The sequence below is a fragment of the Charadrius vociferus genome, unplaced genomic scaffold (assembly GCF_000708025.1).
Source record: "Charadrius vociferus isolate BGI_N301 unplaced genomic scaffold, ASM70802v2 scaffold113, whole genome shotgun sequence".
NCBI lineage: Eukaryota > Metazoa > Chordata > Aves > Charadriiformes > Charadriidae > Charadrius > Charadrius vociferus.
Genome location: NW_009647755.1, coordinates 226,787 through 247,835, shown reverse-complemented (window position 1 = coordinate 247,835; position 21,049 = coordinate 226,787). Strand labels below are relative to the sequence as shown.

Genomic DNA, 21,049 nt, shown 5'->3' with positions numbered 1-21,049 from the left:
TGATGAGGGGGGGCTGATGATGAGGGGGGGCTGATGATGAGGGGGGGCTGGACCGGTGTAGCTGCCCGCAGAAACAGCTGAACAAATCGCTCTGTCCTTACAGGGAAGCGTGCCCTACCTTTCTCTTTCTTCCCTCAAAAACCAGATGGCATAAAGTCACCTGGTAATTTAAAGGGCTCCGTGGGCCCTTTTCATGCTCTACTTATTTGAGTTTGTGATTTGGCACACCTGAAATATTAGGGGGGTTGGAACTCGATGATCTTCAAGGTTCCTTCCAACCTAAACCATTCTACGATTCTATGATTGCTTTTCTGAGGGCACATCAATCTGGATTCAAATATCCACGATGAGAACTTGATCATTCACAGTTAAAACATTTAGATCATTCAGGACCTCTTAAAACTCCTTATCACTGTGGTTAAAACTCTTATTTTTGAACACTGTTGCTTCTACCACACTAACAGAAAAATGGAGTGACTTCCTCATTTTCTTACAAAGCCAAGAAGGATGTTAGCCGTCGCTCACTGTTTTGCTCTGGCCTTTATTTCTGTACAGTTCAGATACAGCACTGCACAACTGGTGACAGTCACCTTTGAACTGTTTCTGGTCTTGGCTTTATTTTGCTGAAACAAAAGATCTGAACTGTCAAAGGACTTGACATTACAGACAGTTTAGTAAGTGATTATTGTGCTGTGAGGAAATTAGCATGCAATTATTGATTGCAAAACAGTTTAAGCTGTGCAAATAAACTAGTTTTGCATTGGGCAAATGGTTTCAAAAGCTTTTCAAACAAATCTAAAGCTTTTCAAACAAACCAGAACCAAATTGACTCAGCTGACTTCTTTTTACAGGTCACAGTCTAATTCAGATGTTTACTTCTGACATGTTGACCTTTTGGTGGCTGGACTGGCTACCAGTTTTCTCATGGAAAATTATTTGAGCTGATCAGTACACACTAGGGTTGTCTCACTTTAAAGCAGGATAAAGCCACGGTTCCATATGACAGCTGACGTGTAGCAGGAGGAAGGCCAACAGTGTAAAGATGAACAGGCTAGATTTGTCCGCTAAGTAGTGGTTACAGTACAATAGTCTGTGAAGTTCAGAAACTATAACTACAATTTAAGTGTTGTCAGAGTCAGGGCAAGGATCCAGTTTTTACAAGTTACAGCCTGCTTTCGTGTGGTCTCGTGAGCTGTCTACTAGTGAAGATCCTTGCTTCAGTGATACCTGTGTTTACTCATTTGTTCTAGCAAAACCATAGCGTTTCAGCAGACCAAGTAAGTGGTGGAAAGGTTGTTAATAGAGAGCAGTTTTGCAGTCCAGTTAGCCATGCGGTAGCAATGTGAATGAATTGCTTTACTGGTAAATTTATAGGGATATGGTCAATTATGCTGCCACTGCTGCCAGAAGACAAACCTTTGATATGAGAGACTTCAAATCACATGTACACTCTGTATAAAAGAGGTAAAGGTGAAAGTCAAAATTTTGGTTGTAACCAACTTCATGATATTTTTTGACAGCTTTTAGGCTGTGGGCTAGGTCTCCATAATATGGTGTATTTTTTGTTTGGACTGAGAGCACATTCAAGTTTTAAAGAGTATTGAATGACATTTTGGAAGTATTTGGTCCAGAACCATGACTGACTGACTCAGAAATGGAGAAGTAGGGCAGTTGAACAGAGATGAGGGGAGGAAAGTCAAGACTCTTGAACAGGTTAGTGAAACAAAAAGTTTTTCAACATGAGGTAAACTTCAGCCAGCTTCATAACCTTCTAAATAATTTTAACTCTTACTCTTAAATTAGTTTATTTACAGACTTCATGAGTTAAAGGTTTTAATGGGTGTGCCTTTATGTGCAAGAAGATAGTGTGTTGATTTAGTTTATAAATAACTTTACTAGTTTCTGCATTTTGCAGATAAAACTGGGCTTTTTCTGCCCAGACTGAGAGCTGACAGGACATAATTTAGCTGCAAACCAGAAGCCTTGCACTCTACACAGGCAGAAGTAGGCCTTATTTGTGTCAGCCTAGTGCCATAATAATGCACTTAAAAGACATCCATTCAGTGCTGGCTCGTTCCTAGGCTATCTCTGTTTGGCCACTGTAGACGTAATGCCTGGATGCTAAAATAATGTGATAGGACTGCTGTAACTCATAGGACATTAGCTGCCTGCAATCAAATTCTGGAATAAAAAAACCATTAAATTTCTAAGTTGTTTACTCCTTGCTCAGATTTAATGCTAGTGCTTTGGAGCATTCTGGCTTACCTGTTTTCTCCAAGAAATTCAAAATGTGCAGCCTTAAAATCAGAGTTTAAAAACATGCAATATCTGTTTACTTTAATCAGCCAACACTCTCTGCATTATCAATTGTAAAAGATAAATTGACTGAGATATCAGTGAAAACACTTTTACAGATGACAAGCCACTAAGTTTGTGGTCGTTTGGGAAACCAGAGACAAGTACTACAGCTGAACTCCAGGGAGGTGCGTGTCACCAAGAAAAAGAGCTTAAATATTGCCTTCCCATCAGGTTTGCCAGTATTCTGTAGTTTGATCGTGAACTCCAGGTGTTATAAAAAATTTATAAATTTTCTGAATGGAAGAACACTTTGATTTCTGCAGTTTGATTGTGCACGGGGTAGAGATTTCTTTACAAGAACTCAGAAGAATCTCACTGACAGAATGTCACTTGAAGTGTTCTTAGTGCTGTCTACAATAGGAAGGAGTGAGAAATAAAACTTCTCTAAGTAGTTGTGCTAATCTTAATGCTAGGTTTACCTTCCTACAATCCCACTTTGCATTATGTACTCGCCAAACTATAGATGTGAATTTCAGTGCAAAATAGTAGAAAAACCGGGATGTTTCAGCTGGAGGAAGAGCTTTAAACCAATGTCTTAGTCTTTGTTGAGGGTTGTTTTTTTTTCCTTCCTGGCATCTTGCTACTGTTGTCATTGTAGTAGCTTGTCACTGATGTTCAGAATTAGTTTTCCTTTGTTTTAATATAGATTCCATAAATCTCGGTATATTTCACAATGAGAATTTATTTGCATCTTTTTAAGTTTTGCGCTTAAACAAGCTCTCTTAACTCCTATGTACAGCCCTGTTAAGTTTAGTTAAAGGTCTTATTTGCGGTCTTATTTGCTTAACCTGTATCACAGCAGTAGTGTAAATAAAACCAGCTGTCAAGCTCTCATGCTAACCTTTTATTTTCTTTTACAATACATTTCTTGTTTAGTCTCACATGTAGTTTTTGAGATTGCTCATATTGTCCCATAATTTTTGTAAAGTACCTACTGTTACTCAAAGCACTAGTCTTTTTGTGCTTTTGTAAATATTAAACAAATCAAAACTACTGGTTGTCTTTACAATGAGAAGGTAGTTATTACATTTTCATTTCTTGTATGAGGCACAGTACTGTTTAATACTGAAGCTTTGGTTCTATGCTTTGACTTAGACACTGAGTGTATTTATTCAGGTATTATGGCAGCATACTGCTGCATGTAGGCCTTCAAGTGATACATAACTAATCTGTGTTGGATTGATGTGAATAAAATGCAAAACCCAATTTCATTGGGTTAAAAGGGAAGTGCAAACAATACCAGTGATTTTAAGATTAAATTTTATCATCAATTAAGATTGATCTATGGGTAGGATGGGGAAAAGGGGAGTATGCTTGATTGGTTTTTTTTATGAGTGTCTGTGACAGTTGTGCATTGTGAATGTGCTGTAGGGACTTATGCAGACTCGATAATCACGTCTGACTGCTCTCTACTAGGCAGAAGCTGAAGAAGATTGTCACTCTGATTTGGTAAGAACCGATGACAATGAAAGATCTGGTGAAGCAAATCTTCAGGTATGTCTCTCTTGCTAGTGTCTTTTTACAAACATAGTACTGCTGTGATTTAAAGTGCATTACTTCTGCTCATTTAGTTACCATGCATTTGTTGATTTAACAAATGCTTAATCTGTCTGCCCCTCCAAAAGTGAAATAGATAAATTGTGCGTTGTGTTCCAAGTGTTGGATTCAGTCTTCAGTTATCTGTGTAGATGAAAAGAAAGTTTGTGACAGTTTTGGAATTTGTTTGAAGAACTATAGAAATTGGACAGCTGTTTCTGTATGGATCAAATTCCAGTTTAAGTTGTCTCTCTCTTCTGGAGCAGAAAGTTGATAAAAGCAGTTTGATAGAGAAGTGTGTTCTCTTATGACACTAGATTTCTGTGTAGTTGCTCTCCAGAAGTCATGGTGATTGCTGGAGACAAATGTAACTTCAAAGATGCTGAAAAAAACGTAGGGCAAGAGTTACAACTTGTCTTGTTTCACAGAGCATAGTCCTTTCTTTTTAAAAGAGAAAGGAGTGTAAGGTCTTGTTTGTATATTATATAAACAACAGCTGTGATTGTCATCAATCTTAGGATGCTCGTGTACAAAAAATTAGGTTTTCTAAATTTTCATTTCAAGAGCTAGTTGACTTCTTGCTTAAGATAACTCCGCATAAAGAACAAACACTGTGTCTAGAAAGAATACTTTTCTATGGAGTCTTAGGTCATAACCATAATACCAACCACCACTTCTTGATACCTCATTTCTTCTTCTGATGTGAACAGTCCAAATAAAAGCACTTATGTTATTGAATGAGATTGAACAAGTACTTGTGCACATTTTTTAAACATTTACTATAAAATGAGTTGCTAGCTCTCTGTGTCTAAACTCACTGGAACCATTAAAGGCTTCAAAATGTAACCTGCAATTTTGAAATTCTTTTTTGAAATTCATTCTGTGATTCAGTGATTCTGTGTTTGTACTTTATAATTTCTCCTCAGAAGATGTACTGTCTGAGTATATGATACTAAATCAGAATTAATTGTATTTTTTAGGCAGAGCTCCAGATGTTCAGAGCTCAGTGGATGTTTGAGCTTGCCCCAGGTGTGAGTTCTAGTGGGTTGGAACCTCTGCCATGCAGAGCATCTTCAAGAGGATCTGGAGTAAAGTCTGGAGATGCCAGAGGGAAACAGGAGATAGCAAAAGAGGAAAAGGTACAAAAAAATAGATGTATAATTTTGGGGTTTTTTTGTATGTGTGTTAGTGTTGCAGTAAACTATGCTAAAAGCTAATGCTGAATTGAATCTAAAGAAACAATAGAGGTGCTGTCTCCATACTAAAGTCTTTCCATAATCCCGCACTGATTTTTCTAGTTTTTATGCTTGACTTTGTGTCACTTTCCCAGTCTGCTTTCTGAAAGACTGTAGGTAAGGGGCGAGCTGCAGGAACATGGATAGTTTGTTGACTGGGAATTTCATTTATGGCTTGTAGCACGTGAATATGTCTTCTCACTTTATTTATGGAATTATTTTATTAATCTCCTTCATAGGGTACAATAGGTAAGATGAAAAATAATTCTAAGTCAAGTTACAATGCGCTTACATTTGTAAGGAATTTAAGAAGTGTTCTGTGTAATTTATTGTGCAGGCAAAAGAACTTTTCCTGAAGGCAGTGGAAGAAGAACAAAATGGGGCCCTTTATGAAGGTAATATGGAAGTCTACAATGAACACCCTTATTGCAGAAGAATCTAACACTCTATGTGCAAGACAGCATGATGCCAGTGAACTTAAACTGCAGGCTAATAGTAATTTGAGAGCTCAATTATTTGCATAAGCAAACAAACTTGCTATTAAAGGAACCATCATATCATAGTTCTAAGGCTGAGATGAAGCTAAAGTGAGATCAAGGAAAGAATTTCTAGCTTTCAGACAAAATGACAGTATTTTGAAATCTAGCAATTTAATGAAGCACTGGATTGCTTCTTCATACAGCATGTTTCTTTATGTGACTTTTGTAACAGTAATTAAGCAAGGCAATATACTATATTTCCTGTGTGTACAGTTTTCTTCATTCCACTTTGAACAGAACTACTTAACCCATGGAATATTTTGTTGTTTGTTTATTTGTGGTTTTTTGGTTTTGGGTTTTTGGTTTGTTTTTTTTTTTTTTTTCCAATTTACACAGCATGCTAAGATAGCTTCTTTAAGAATTCCTGAAGTGAATGTTTAAATCTGGTAGTCTTACTTTATGAGGTTTGCCATAAATACTTAAGATGCTTAGCTTGCTTGCCCTCTTGCTATCAGCACTAGCGAAAATGGAAATTCAAAGTTTCCTTCCTCATATTTAGCTTTCAGAATATATAGACTAAGAAGCCCGTCCTAACTTCAAGTGCTGTAGGTCAGTAGTGGAGATACCAGGTAATAACTAATGACTCAATTATTACACCAAGTTTTCTATTTCTTTCATTTAAAAAAAAGGAACACAGAACGTATGTGCCATCCTGCTCATCCACTAGAGGTTTTGGCCACCGTGGTTAAAGTGCAGGTGCAAAATATGGCAAGATATGCAAAACTGAGAGTACTCTGGAAGCTCCTGAACTCAGCCACCTGTTGAATACAAAATTTCCGTTTCTGCCATGGGAGTTTTCCATCCCTTGCAAGGGATTTCTGGTTTTTGTTCCAGATCTTAAATGAACTGAAATAAATATGAATCCCCAGTAGGTAATAAAATTAGTTGGTTCAGTTTCTAATTTATCACGTTTTTTTATGGGGCAAAATTACTTTAGGCTAAGGTATTTTATGTGTTGTGTATAGAATTAAATGTGTAGCAAAAAAAAAGACGTCGGAACTAAATCTTCTATGTAATCTACTATTTAGGAAATCATGCAGTAAATTGTGAGGGTTCTTTCATACCAACAGTTTCCAAGTAAATGAAAAAAAGCGCGGAAAGCCATCTATTTAAGTGTTGCTTATGTAATATGAAAGCTATAGCTTCGTCTGCTCGAGTGCACTCCTTGTATGTTAAACACAGCAGCACAGAAGTAGTAACATGTAACCGAGTTGCATTCACAAGGGTGTTTTAGGCATCTGGATTGCATGAATATGAATCCATTCTTTCTCAGTTGAATTTGATTTGAGACTTAAACAAAATAAAGCTGTTCCTGCACATACATTTGTTTGAGACCTTAGAGACACAGTCCTACACCAGACACAGATATATTACTGCGCACATGTTGAGACATCTGTTTTCATACTGCACTTTTATCTGCTGACTCAGCCCAGGTCACCAGAATCCAAGTGACATTTCAGCCTTCTTCTGAAATCTGCTGATACCTGATGTATGTGAGACAGTTATGTGCAGTAACATGTTCATGTTTAAGTACAGCACAGGCCTGGCTGCAAGATTAAATGCTAAAGTTGAGACTGATCTCTGTTTGGCTGGCTGCTGGTATTCCTCATCCTCACCAGCCAAAGGATACTACTTGACAGTCACTGGCCCTGACATGAACTCAAGGAAATAGGAACACTTAACTTGCCTCAAACTCGGGCTTCTCAGACTTATGAGTGTGTCAAATTCTAAGCTTCAAACTCACTGATGTTTTATTTTGGGTTTTGTTTTGGTTTGAAGGGTCCAAACTGAGGGAGAGTTGCCCTCTCGTCTTGGTGTCACTATGTGAGAATACAAAGAGACATAGAAATATATATATGATCTTAATACTGTTACTGAAACAGGCTGAATGTACATGCAACGAATGCACATAAATTAAGGATCTGCAGAGTTAACTCAGAGGAAAGACATTCTGCAGCTTAAATAACCGTTCTTTCCCACAAGGTGATTTTCCTGGGCCTGTTTCTCTATTCAGTGTTAGTAGCATCTTTGGAGTGTTAAAGGCAGAAGTACTCTCGCTGTGTGCAATAAGAAGCCCAATCTGTCAGTTTTCCTTCATGCCCTGTAGTCTTGTGCTTGCTACATAGCTTTTTGAAAAGGCTGCTTTTCCCCAGTCAGGTAGTCCTCACCCTTGGTTTTGTAGTGGCTTGCTTCTGTGCCTTCTGCAGTTTCCAGGGTTTTGCCACAGTAAAATTTCTTGGTTAGTGTCTATTGTTGATGTTTTAAAAGTACAACAATATTTTGTTGATCTCTTTCACCTTTTTAATGTTATGTATGTTTGAATGACTGTTTGTACTCTACTGGGTACTGCATGGTCTTTTAAATGCTGTTTCATGTTCCTCATGGTTACTTACGAATTTAATGCCTAAAATCTTTACGGCTTGTTGAGAAAGCTTTGTAAGTGCTGGGCAACAAATTAAATCAGGATTTTGTAATGTTTTAATGCAAAATTTTGTATGCCATAACTGAATCTGTAGTGGTTAAGATAAATCTGTTAAAGCTGAAACATGCCTGAGAGCGCTCTTTATTTTGAAAGGGTACATGAAGTTTTTAGTTTTGAAAATAGGTGCTTAATGTGCCTCTCTTCTGTATTGAATTTACACTTAATCACTTTAGATTAAATAAGATTTACTAGGAAAAAGCATTTTCCACCTTTTTAGGGCTTTTTGCTGAAGCCATCTCTCTGAAAAAAAATATTTGCTTTGATAAGCTAGTATAGGCATCAGACATGTTTAAACATTAAACCTTTATTTTCAGCCATCAAGTTTTATCGTCTAGCCATGCAGCTGGTACCTGACATAGAGTTTAAGATCACCTATACACGGTCCCCAGATGGTGATGGAGTTGGAAAGAGGTGGTAAGTATGGAAATTTACTAATTAAGTGCACTGGAGTACCGAAACCTGAAATTTTATTTCTAAAGCATGTGAATGCTCTACTGTGATACGCAGTTGTAAGTCTCATAACATTTGGAAAACTTGTCTACTTTAATTTGAATAGACTGCTTCATAGAAAGTTTACAGATGTGTTAATCCAAGGAGGACTTTCCTAGTTCAAAGAAGGTACAAGGCTTGTTTGGAGCTAGTTAAATCCAAGTGGAAGGATTAAAAATAGTTATCTTGTTACTTAAAAAAAGAAAAAAGCATCAGTTACTTCATTACTTTGACTTCTGATCTTCAGGTTTATGAGTTACACATTTATGATCATCTACAAAATTGTAGATGGCAAAAAGATAAATTAGTAAAAGCTTTGTGCCATGGAATAAGCATTGTAATTAATCAAGGGAGTATACTACTGTTCTTGTGCTGATTAACAGAGTCATATGGGAACATTTCCAATAAGTAGAGCAATACCTTTAGAAGCTCATAGATTGTAATCTGAGTCTTTCATCATTACAAGCCTCAGAATACCCCTAGCCTCAACACACCAAATGTGTAGTGCCTTAAGGTTGTCCTAACTTGATCCCAATACTTACACTTGAGGACAGGATTCAGGATAGGGCCAAAACGTCTGTTACAGCTCAGATAGCGTAGTGAAGACAAGCTTATCAGCAGAGCTTCCAAATTCGCTGCTTACTTGTAGCAGCCATAGATGCTGCTGATAGCAATAAGAAATCAAGATTTTTAAAACTGAGAAAAGAGGAAAATACAACCATGTCCATGTGGTATTACTAGCTCAGTCCTATTGCCCCAGGGCAGTAAAGCTTCAATGCAGTAGTTGACTCAATATAAAAGAGTAAAATGAGCTAAGTGCTTTATTTACATCTATTTCTGAATGCATTGCTCACATGAAATCTTGGCTATACATTTGTGCACTAGGAAAAATACTGGATAACAAACTGTAATCATGTAAAAATCTTGGTTTTCTTAGGATTATTTTCTTATTTTAGCATTGTTTTCTGTATTCCCTTCATTAAGCCTCTTTGTCCATCTGCCACATACTGTATGAATTTTCATTCAGTTTTGTAAATGTTGCTGCACCATCCCCAGCACTATGCAACAGTGAGAGGAAAAACAGCCAGTACTCTTAATTGTTGTTTAAAAGCAGTATTTATAGAGGTGTGTCCTTTCAAGAGATTCCAGTTGTGGTGGGTTTTGCTTTCTGAATTACTGGTGTAGGTGTTTCATACAATCTTGGTGAGAAAAAACAAATTGCACAACTACATTTGAAAAAACAGTTTACAGTGTGGCCTGTAGGTACTGGGACTGGCTGTCATATTCATCAAAATAAAGGAGGGTATGTTCAGTGCAACATCTTACTATGGTCTTAGTTATGACAGGCCCAAACATAATTGTCTTTTGTATAATACTTAAAAACCCATTGGTAGATCTGGTCGTTGCTGTTCTCAGCTCATTCTATTAAGCTTGTTTAGAGGAGAGTTGAATAATATTAAAAAGTGACTAGAATATCTCTTAGCTAGCTCATATGCCAGGTCAGGGGAAAACTTTTGTGATGAGATCAAGGAGAGTTGTGTGGTTTGTGGTTGCTTGGTGCAAGCAAGCATGCACCTGTTAAAGGATTGTATTATGACATACAACTTAAATTTAGATCTTTTTTTAGACTCTTAATGTTCTTTTATCACTTAGTAATCCTTCAAGTTTACTGATGAGTAACAGGCATATTGCTTCTGTTCTGCAATCTTGTCCTTGCTCCTCAAATTTTTTATGTCTGCCTATTTACAGAGTTGGTAAAAAGTAGTTTTCCTAAAGGAAAGTTTTCCTTCATTATTGATGGATAAACTCACTGAGGATCACTCTTCATTGAATAATGCAAGAGTAAAAAAATAATCCTTATTTGTTTTCATTGTCTTACATTGTGACATGGATTACAAAATATAACTTTCCATCAATGATAATGATTTATTTCCTGCACATGGCTTATCTTAGACAAAGTGAAAGATCAGATTTGTCTTTTCACGGGGTCAAGCAATTCTTCAGTGAGTTCACTAAAAACGGTGAACAGTGAACCCTCAAATCCAAAAAGAGACTGGAACTGGAATTAAATGGAAAAAAAGTTGTTACTGTCAGGTGGGTTATGGTAAAATCTAAATGAACTTGATAGGGTTGCAGTAGTTGTTTTATTGTATGATGAAATGAAATTGCTTTAAAAACATACAGGAAACAACTGTATTGAATGAGGGTAAGACAGCAGATTGATGCCGAGATAAGGACATCTGTTGGTATGTTTTGTCCAGTATCACAGTGTTGGCATTCCCCCTTTTCTAGTGTTGAGGATAACAAAGAAGATGAAAAAATGACTGATCTCCTGTCAGATTTCCAGCAGCAGTTAACTCTTCAGGAATCTTCAGTCAAACTTTGTCAGCCTGAGGTCGATGTCAGCCAGACCCATATCTCAGGTATGAGATAAGATACACTGTAAGAGTTCAGAGGCACAATTTATGGAGATTTTTCACTGTGATGTTATGAAAACATTTATCTCCTTCATTCTAAAGCCACCTTTAAAGAAATGTACACAGTATCTTTTTGTTTACTTTTATAGTTAGATGTAAAAGAAAAAAGATTATCAACGAGCTAAATGGATCTTTTTCTTATACACGATTTTGCCTTTATTGCACATTCATTTCCATGTAGTACTACTACTAAGTAGAATTTTTCAGGATGAGAGTCATACTTAGAAGTACCAACTTCTAGAAGCAGGCTTGCTGAAGTAAGTGTATTCCAGTTTTCTTTCCAGTTAATGTTCAAAAAAATGAAATGTTTTGTTTTGGTTTGCAAACATTTATTACAATTCTTAAGAGTAAATAAGAGACAACAGTTCTGTGAAGAATATGCATCTTTGCATTTCCTGTTTTTATCTGATTCTGTATGAGGTTTTTACAACAAATATGTATTCAGGTTCAGCAAGACTATATAACATACTAGAAAGGCTTTTGAAGGTGAATGAATTTCAGTGCTTCAGTTCTACGATAGTCATCCCGAGAGTTCCTTACGAGATCTAAATTGTAGAGAGTGTATATAAGCAATGAACTGTCTTAAAATCAGATGCCTCTAAAGTGTGTGTTTTGCATCCCAAAGTACCAGTTTCTCTTGGAAATCTTGGCCTGATCTCCTCTGTTCTGCTCAAGGAAGGAAAATAAAGTAAAAGTAGCAAGCTGTTCATGTCAAAACATAAAGAAAAGAGGATTTGTTTTTTATTTTATTTTAACAACTGTGGCGTTGTGCACTTGGGAAAGCATCTTTTCATTTTTTGCCAGTAAAGTCAAGATGTTGTAGACATTACTATACAGTGATCTCAGGAGATGTCTCTTTTGAGCAGCAATCTGAGTCTCTTTCTAGTTTTGTTTTCTGCCTTCCTGCCAGTCCTGCGTTACAGTATTTTGCTTACTGACTCTTATAGCAGAGTGAGAACTGTTAAAATCATGATGTCTGCCTCAGAAGTTAGTAGGCTGGAAAGGATCCCTCTTGGTCATTGCAATGGTACAATAGTCACAGGCCTCAGCAGCCCAAGGAGAACTGAAACAATGTGATGCAACGGATCTAGCTGAATTGATTTCCTGTATTCCGTTTTACATTTTATTGACATTCATAATCTTAGAATACTGGTTAACCCTTAGTACAGGACAGGGTCAGACCTCTGCTGTGTAGCGGACATACTGGATATACTTACTTTCCCTCCCTACTATATGAATAATTTTTCATTGTAGTTTTTTTTAATTTTATTTTCCTTTTACACAAGTAAGGCTTAGGACCAAGATAGCATTCTTCACCAGAAATACGATAATATTTTTCCTACAGGGTGTGCCCAGAATCTGAAACAAAGTGTTTTAACAATCCCGAGTTTACTGGAAACTTAGAAACATGAATGGTAAGACAAATAGTCAAAGGCTTTGGCTGACTGGTGGCTACCAGAATGGTAGATGTATACCTGTTAGCACTAGTAGCAGATTTTTAAGCCTTTTGTATCTCCCATTCTCCAAGACACTAAGAGTTCACATACTGAAGCTCTCCTAAATTGCCAGAGGCTGTTTTGTACTTCGTAGCAATAAATGTATCTGCACGACTTTTGTTTATATTGGAACATTAATTTGACAGTTGCATATACAGGCAATATAGCAAATTTATGACTTCTCGATAGTAAAACATAGAACTAAGTCAGATTCATGAAACGTGATGTGTGTTAAATGAATACAGAAACGTGCCTAATGACACGTATGTACTTTTTATCATGTTAGTATTCTGAAATGCAAGACTTAAATTTAATCAAATTTTATAGCAAAATCAGTCTCATTGGATTTGTGGGAGCGCAGCAATGCAGTTGTTTTAAGCAGCATGTTTTTTTACTAAAAATCAGAATTCTATAAAATTGTGGTCTCTGCCATGGCATTTACAGCTAGTTACTGTTTAATGTACCTTTGTGCCGCTCGGCTATTTTTTCCATTTGATCTCAAAGCAGTTATACTAAGTAAAATCATCAAGTCTTATGTGCATGTGGTGATGCAGCTCAAGCCATAGGCTCTGGAAAGCAGCAGTAGTTGAAAATAAATGAATTGTAGTTCCTGATGCTATAAGATTAGTAAACAGGATTATACACAACTGAAACAACAGAGAAAACTTAGGGAGGCAGAAAGTTATTAGAAAGAATTTTGGTTTAATTTCCGAGGTTCTCAAGTTCATTGAACTTTTAATGCTAGGAAAATTATTACATGATCTTGTGGAGCTTTGATTTGTCATTATCTTGTATTACATTAGAAAAAGTTTTTCAGCACAATAGTGCTGTGTGATACCATTTTCAATCACTGCACCTGTACTAGAAAATATGGAGTGATATTGTAGGGGATAGGTTGTTCTTAGGACCTCGTATCCAGTACTGAACCTGACCTGAGCTTATTTAGCTTGTCACGCAAAAGCAATAGGCTTTGAGGTAATGTTACACTCTAGGTCAGTTTGAAGAAAATACTGCTTTGCAGGCACCATGGATGTGCAATATATATGTGGAATTTTTGTTATAACACCTTACAGTTGTGGATATTTGTAGTCTAAAACTATGTTTTATCCTATCATGCACTCTTATCCTAATGCATTTTCAACCCCTGATTTTTATTCTTTCATTATGTGACTTTTTTCTAATGTATAGTGACTTTTTTTTTGTTTTGTTTTGTTTCCTGGCATCTGGCTACAATATGAAAAAGTAGGATTCCAGGTCAAACCTGGAATTATTGGTAAGCTATTGATTTACAGGTTGCCATCTAACAAGGATTTCTTTTCTCTTGGCAGTGTTGCCTATGGAAGTGCTAATGTACATTTTCCGATGGGTGGTTTCAAGTGACTTGGACCTAAGATCATTAGAGCAGTTATCTCTTGTTTGTCGAGGATTTTACATTTGCGCCAGGTATTGTAGATAAGTTATCTAGTGCGAAGCTTTCTGCTCTAAGGAAGAAAAAAGAGCTTTTTTATGCTCAAGCATATGTAAACATTATGTAGTGATGGATAATAAATCCATAGAGCAAAATTGCCTGTGTTAGAAAGGTGGGGTTTATTTTTATTTTTTGCTTTTGGCTGCTAAATTGTATATGTAGGACTATGTCGTGCTTTTTCTTGCCATGGCAATTTTCATGTTATGCTCCTCACAGTACTAATCAGCTTTTGAATGCACCACTAAATTGTATGTTAGATACATGACTTCACTGTAATAACAACTGTTGCTGAAAGTCTTACTTGCTCTACCTTGTTTGAAAGTCAGAGTTGCAGGGTCTCCAAAATAATGTCTCTTGTGTTATCATCCTTGTACGACCACACAGAGAAGTGCCAGGCTGCTGTGATGTTGTTGTTCTGTACTCAGCTGAAAATGGCATTGTGTTCTTTACTGGGAGGAGGAAGTGTCTTTCAGATGCTCCAGGATTAAGTAAATTAGTCAATGATTTTAAATTATGACCTATAGTTGTTCAAGAAAGTTTGTTTCAGTTGCATCCAAACTAAATAACGGAGTGTGTTACTTTGATATATAAAAGCTAAACAAGGTTTGCAGGAAAGTTATGGGGTTTGCTTTTTTCTCATTTTCACTAGAGATCCTGAAATCTGGCATCAAGTCTGTTTGAAAATATGGGGCAGGAGCTGCAATAAACTTGTTCCATATGCCTCTTGGAGGGAAATGTTTCTGGAAAGGCCTCGCGTTCGATTTGATGGTAAGGTGTACTTAAGGAAATGGGTATTTGTTTTTTTTACTGCATGTAACCATGACAGAAGGGATCCTGTGGGTTTGATGTTTATGCTGTTGTTGTTAGACCTAACCTGAATTTGTTTGGGCTTTTGAATCTGTAGAACATCTGTAAAGAGAAGGGAAGGGTGCAAGGGATGAAAATAAAAACTCTCATGTATTTAAGTAACAAAAATAAACTTCAAAGTTTCAGATTATTGTTTTTTTATCATAAATATTTTATGTACTTATTTTTGTTTATATACCTACATCTTCCTTTCCTGTAGGGGTATATATCAGCAAGACAAAATACATACGTCAAGGAGAACAATCTCTTGATGGTTTCTATAGAGCGTGGCACCAAGTGGAATATTACAGGTAGAGCTGTAGTACAATGAGTGAGTGAAATGTTTCTCTCTCTTAAGTTATTTAAATCCAGCCCTTGATATCACAAACATTAATCATTCTGTAAAACTCAATGGAACTACTACAGTGTGTAAAGCTATGTATATTTTTTGAGAATAGGTCTTAAGAAATCAGATTTATTATGATAATTGGAAATAGGCTTAGAAACACATTTCATCCTCTGTTAGACCATTTCATGTGGATAAAACTTGATACTGTAACAACAGCAGTGCTCCTTCACAGGTTTCTTTCCCCAAATCACTTCTGCTTTACATTTCTGATATACTAATTGTTTTCAGCAAAAGGAAAACAAATGATTATTCAAGACTTGTCTTTTAACTTATTTGTAACAAATTGTAAATAATCTAAAGGCTGGGCTTTCTCAACCTGCAGCAAATACCTTGCCATTTATTTCCTCAGCCTGTATTTTTGCTGCTTTTCAGCTCGCTGTTCCCAGCATTTATTGTTCCATTCTGCTGTCCCTTCTGAGGCTGGAAACTTTTAATAGAAATCACTGAATCTCATGACTATTTCTGTAGTCTCACAAACATCAGCACAGTATCTGAGTACTGTACAAATTGACCAGAACCTGAAAAAGTCCATATGACATTGTCCATTCTGTGCTGGTACTGTAATTAGGATTTTGTTGCATTTGTCTCAGTCAATGCTAGGAATGGAGAAACATACTTGAGGTCAGTTTTGATTCCAGAGTAGCCTTCTTGCTTTGATTAGAGACTACAAAACTCCTGAACTTCTGCCCTCTTTCATAACTCTTCCTGACTTGATCTTTTAATCTTCAAAACTTTCTTTTGATCTCTGATTTCTTCTTTCTGTTGTATCATGTGTGAAGAATTACATTTTCAAATCCTATTACCTATTAAGTTCTATATCCTCCTGGGAAACATCCTGTGATTTAAAAAAACAAACAAAAAAAAACAAACAAAAAAAACCCACAGAAAAATAATATGTTTTCTAGGTTTGCATTGTAATTATATTTTTGCAGGTATTTGAGATTCTTTCCAGATGGTCAAGTTATGATGCTAACAACTCCTGAAGATCCTCCATCCATAGTTCCTCGCTTACGGACTAAAAATACAAGGTTATTTAAGTAAAATATTTGGCTCTACAGTTTTCATCTTGCTTTTACCGCACATATTATATTTACTTTTGTCTCAATTCTATATCCTGGCTTAGCAAAACAAGAGTAAAAATAAAGTGTTATTTATGTTGTGTTATAGATCTTTATAGTTCTCTTTTGAGAACTACAAAAAATGGTCTTTATGCAAAGGTATCTTTGATTTTAAGGTCCTGATGCTGTAATTAGATTTCCTTTGTGGATTATGTGATTTTAAACTTTTAAAGGAAGTAAATGGAAGAATACATGCCATTAGCTCGGTGGTTTGAGAATCCTTCTAAAGATACTGTTTTGTTATTGACTGCTTTCTTATACTTCCTTGAGTGTTTGAAGTAAAGTGAAGATTTTGGTGGGATATGACTAAATTATTGCTTGATTTCTTTTTGGTGTTTGCATGAACTTGTTAAAAACATAGAAAATCGCTTGCAACTTCAGAACAGGTTTGAGCTGTTCACCAGAAGTCTGAAAATACTTAGCAGCACGCTAGGTAGAACTGACTAACTTATCTTTACTGTCCTACCTGGGAATATTAAAAGCAACCTTCCAAAATGTTTTCATCATGTCGTATCATCAGTGAGCCTGGTACTTTACCAAATGCAAATAAAAATAGTTCCCCGATTATTGTATGTAGTCAGTCTTCTCTTCATTGCTGATACTTGTATTGTAAGTACATGACTCTCTTGAGACAGAATATTTTTATGTCCTTGACACTATGCTCCTCTTAACTTTCCAGAACGGATGCAATCTTGCTTGGCCATTATCGCCTTTCCCAGGAAACAGACAATCAAACCAAAGTATTTGCTGTAATAATGAAGAAAAAGGAAGAGGTACGTAGCAAAACAGAATAGAGGAAAAATAGTTTAAGGAGGGGTCTTTTTAATACATTTTTTCTCAGACTGGATATTTTAAGGCACCCGAAGATTTGCATTACACCAGAGAATTAAAATATGATTTTCATTTTTTTAATGGTTTAAAAATAAAATATGAATACGCATGGTGATTTATCTTACCTTTTGTTCCCAAATCTGTGATGATCTTTTTATTAAGACAGGTTCACATTTGAGCAACAGTTGTCCCCTTAGGCTTGACTGCCATGTGTGGTGCTATTAGGTAGTTAACAAACAGAAGGGAAGGATGAAGAGGTCATTTTCTGAGATCAGCTTTGACTGTGTGCAGTTATCTCCCACAGCATTAAATAAAACTACATAAACAGTGTTCGTTAATTGAACTCGGATGATTTGGTCAACTTATTTACATCACAAAAATTTCAGATTAACAAAGTATCTGTCGAGAAATTTGTGAAGAGTTAGAAATGTTACACTACTTCACAGTGAGTTTGCATAGTTTGGGTGGTGTCCTCCACGCTTATCATATTTTCTGTGAAAAATTCCATAATTAACATCTAAATTGATGTATTTTCAAGGAATACCAGTACGTACTTTTAAGTATGAGAGATTAACAGTCTGTCCTCACAATTACTTAGTCCTCAGGATAAATAGTTTCACAGCATGTTCTTTATAGGTCGTGAAACTTCTTTTCTCTTCGTACAGAAACCAATTGACTACCACAAATACAGGTATTTCCGTCGTGTTCCTGTGCAAGAAACAGATCACAGTTTTCATGTAGGACTACAGTTGTGCTCCAGTGGGCGCCAGATGTTCAACAAACTTGTCTGGATACATCATTCTTGTCACATAACTTACAGGTGAGTAAATGGGAATAAGATCAAAGAAGGATACTTAACTATAGAAACACAAGTGACATTAATTTGTCCAGTACTAAGTACAGAAGATGTAAAAACTGTTGAGACTTACGAGGCTTTAACAAAATGTCCTGAAAACAGTGACTGGTCCTGATTTGATATATCCTAATGAACTTTTACTTTAAGAAATCCCAAGATTTTAGTAACATTTTATAATGGTATGGGAGGTTTCCCAAGTAGTAGAACTGCAGCATTTTAGCCATTTAAAGGATTTATGGACAGTGTTTGAATGATTTCAGAACTGAATAAGGGTTGAATGAATTAGCGCAGCGCTAGTAAAGCGGTATGGAAAACATATATTCATTAAGGTATATTTCTTTTCCTCTGTGGATGTGCACGCTAGAAATGCCTGCACCCATCATGTGAGAACTGTAACGCTTACAAACTATATAATCCAGCAGTGCAAAATATGGGCATGTGACCAGCTGTTCTGATCACTAACCAAGCAGGAGCCATAGCCAATGTTCTTGCACCTGATGCTCTAAATTACTGGCAAGTTGGCTGTCCAGATGTTTGATGTTGGCACTTAGGGTGAATTTAGGCCTTGAATTGCAGTTGTCTTAATCTCTGTATTCAGTGTTTTATAGGGACGTAGCTCAGCTATTGAGCTGTAAGTATATAAAAATCTATAAAGGAAACTGCTGGTGGTTGGGAGTGTAGGTAACTTCCATAAACAGAAAAATTGCTTTTAGGAAAACTATTTTCATACCTAATTTATGAAGAAGGGGCAATATCACAGACATTCTTTTCAGCGTGACATTCCTGTACTGCTCAGATTCTGCTGTACCTCTCAGTAGGGTGCTGTCCTTTTCAAGCTAGAATAAAGATGCGTATAAAACACAGCTAGGAGGATGTATGCTTTTTGTCACTGATGTTCAGAAATACTTGGGTTTATTCTTTTTGAAGTTTTGTAAACATACAAGGTTTTGCTGTCACTCTGTATTCCGAATTCAGGGTTCTAAGTGAAACAAAAGGGGATTTTTTTGCTTCAACATTAATGTGGTGACTTGAGCGACATTCTGCGCTATTTCAAGTCTTGGAGCTAATAAAAAGAGTGAAAGGGAAAAGTGGTTTCTTTGATATTAAAATAGAAGTGTATTCTGTATAGTGGGATTCGGCCAATGTTCAAATGCTTTCAGTTCGAGGCAGTACGAAAGATGCTTATGTTCCAGCTGTAGTTTGGTGCACACACTGTACTGTGGGACACAACTGATCTGTTGAGGGACTTAAGCTGCAACTTGTGTCTAATTTAAGTTTTACAATACTCTTTGCAGATCGACTGGTGAGACAGCTGTTACTACTTTCGACATTGACAAAATGTACACCCCTTTGTTCTTTGCACGAGTGAAGAGTTTTACTGCATTTTCAGAAAAGCCACTCTAAGAAACACCTTTTCCTCTCACAACTCTTGCATGAATAAAAGGTTGTAGCTAATGAGCACTTAAGTTATAAATGTGTATATATTTGGAACGTTTTAAAATTCTGGGGAATTTTTTGAACGCAGTATGTTCTATTTGATTATGAATGGCTGGGGTTTTATTTTGAGATCAAGCTTATAAGTATTAAACACCTTTACTTTGTGACAATAATTTGATAACAAAGTTTTGTTGTTTGTTTTGTTGGGTTTTTTTAAAACAGATTTTATAAATCGATCTGCTTAAAATGTGAGTCATCATCTGCCTGGACACTGGTTTGTCCAAAAAGAATTGTTACAGGGAAATCTCACTGTCCATGGGACAGTGTGTGTGGTCTCTGGTGTAGGCTTGAAATGTGAAGGGGAGAAAGTTGTCTTGTGTCTGTTAAACTGTGTGACTTCAAAGAACTTCAAATAAATGTCTTCTTTAAATTAAACTTACTTTGTTTGCCTTTAAGATCTGGCATTTTGTCAACATCAACCCTAAGAAAAAACAGTCAAGGGCAAGCAAGCATGAAGTATAAAATGTAACCGCAGAGGTACATCCCCACCGATGCAGTGATGTCAGTTGATCATAAATGTAGTTAGATCTTGACAGAAGTTCAGTGGAGCCTGCCTTCTCAACAGGGTGGGTGTGAAGGGGAGAGGGGCATGGGCGGCGAGTTGTTCTCTTGCACTGTGGGATGAGTTTGCAGGGTGCGTGGCTCTGCCTGGGAAGCGTCACAGTGCAGTGGTGAAATGCCGGTGTGTGCTGCTGGTGCATTGGCCAGGTCTGAATGCACAGGTAAGCAGGGCTCACTTGAATGTGAATGTAATGTGTTTTATGTATAACCCTTCATCTAACCTTGCTACAGATGCTGTAAACCCTTTGAGCATTTGTTGTACTAAGATAAATTTTGAGGCTGCTGTAGATGTTCAGGTGCTGTGTGCTGCTAATCATGAAGTGTACCTTGAGGTTTGGTGCAGGTACTGTTCGCTGCTTCTCCTGCATATATCGCTTGGGGGTGTAGTGCAGAAACCTATAATGCTGCTTATTATATATGTATCTTGGATTCTGAAAGAATTGAAGCTTTTTAGTGTAGTTTTTAAAAGCCGTTTTGCATAATTTACCTTTGAACATCTCATTTCAAAATACCGACCTGGACTTGAGGACTAAAATGTGAAAGCTGTGGAAAGAACTATATTTGTTCCATAATTTATAAAGTGTATCTTTGCAAGGAGCTACATGATTAAAAATACATCAATAAATCATGATTTTGAACATGCAATCCCTTGCAATTTCTTATTTTGCCAAGAAATCATTATTTTCACAGTTCAAGTTAATTAGTTAGGAGTTACCGCGTGTAAATTACGTGCTAGGCGAGGTTAGCAGGTAGAATTAACCTCTTAATGACTTTTATTATACTACTTACAGGTTATCTGAGAAAAGTAGAGAAGCTTTCAGGTACATGAGTTCTGAATGAGGACATGAATA

The 21,049-nt window shown here is 36.5% G+C and overlaps 1 protein-coding gene across 2 annotated transcripts; it reads left to right on the top strand.

The window, feature by feature from the left end:
• Positions 1–3,717: 3,717 nt before the first annotated feature.
• On the top strand, positions 3,718–20,838 carry FBXO9 (F-box protein 9). 2 transcript variants are annotated; one of them, XM_009882137.1, is made up of 13 exons: positions 3,718–3,852; positions 4,875–5,033; positions 5,467–5,524; positions 8,465–8,564; positions 10,932–11,062; positions 13,941–14,055; positions 14,730–14,848; positions 15,147–15,237; positions 16,268–16,363; positions 17,133–17,226; positions 17,950–18,104; positions 19,436–19,584; positions 19,800–20,001. In XM_009882137.1, the coding sequence occupies exons 2-12, from the start codon at positions 4,887–4,889 to the stop codon at positions 19,542–19,544; spliced, it is 1,215 nt and encodes a 404-aa protein (XP_009880439.1). In that variant the 5' UTR covers positions 3,718–3,852; positions 4,875–4,886; the 3' UTR covers positions 19,545–19,584; positions 19,800–20,001. The 2 variants fall into 2 exon arrangements, with proteins under 2 accessions (XP_009880439.1, XP_009880438.1); XM_009882136.1 differs by having other exon boundaries at positions 19,436–20,838.
• Positions 20,839–21,049: the final 211 nt, after the last annotated feature.

Bases quoted from the DNA above. Each gene is read 5' to 3' on its own strand.
- FBXO9 (XM_009882136.1), top strand. From the start codon at position 4,887: ATGTTCAGAGCTCAGTGGATGTTTGAGCTTGCCCCAGGTGTGAGTTCT. The intron at 11,063-13,940 runs GTATGAGATAAG...TTCTCTTGGCAG, and splicing joins CAGCCAGACCCATATCTCAG to TGTTGCCTATGGAAGTGCTA. The intron at 14,056-14,729 runs GTATTGTAGATA...CATTTTCACTAG, and splicing joins GGATTTTACATTTGCGCCAG to AGATCCTGAAATCTGGCATC.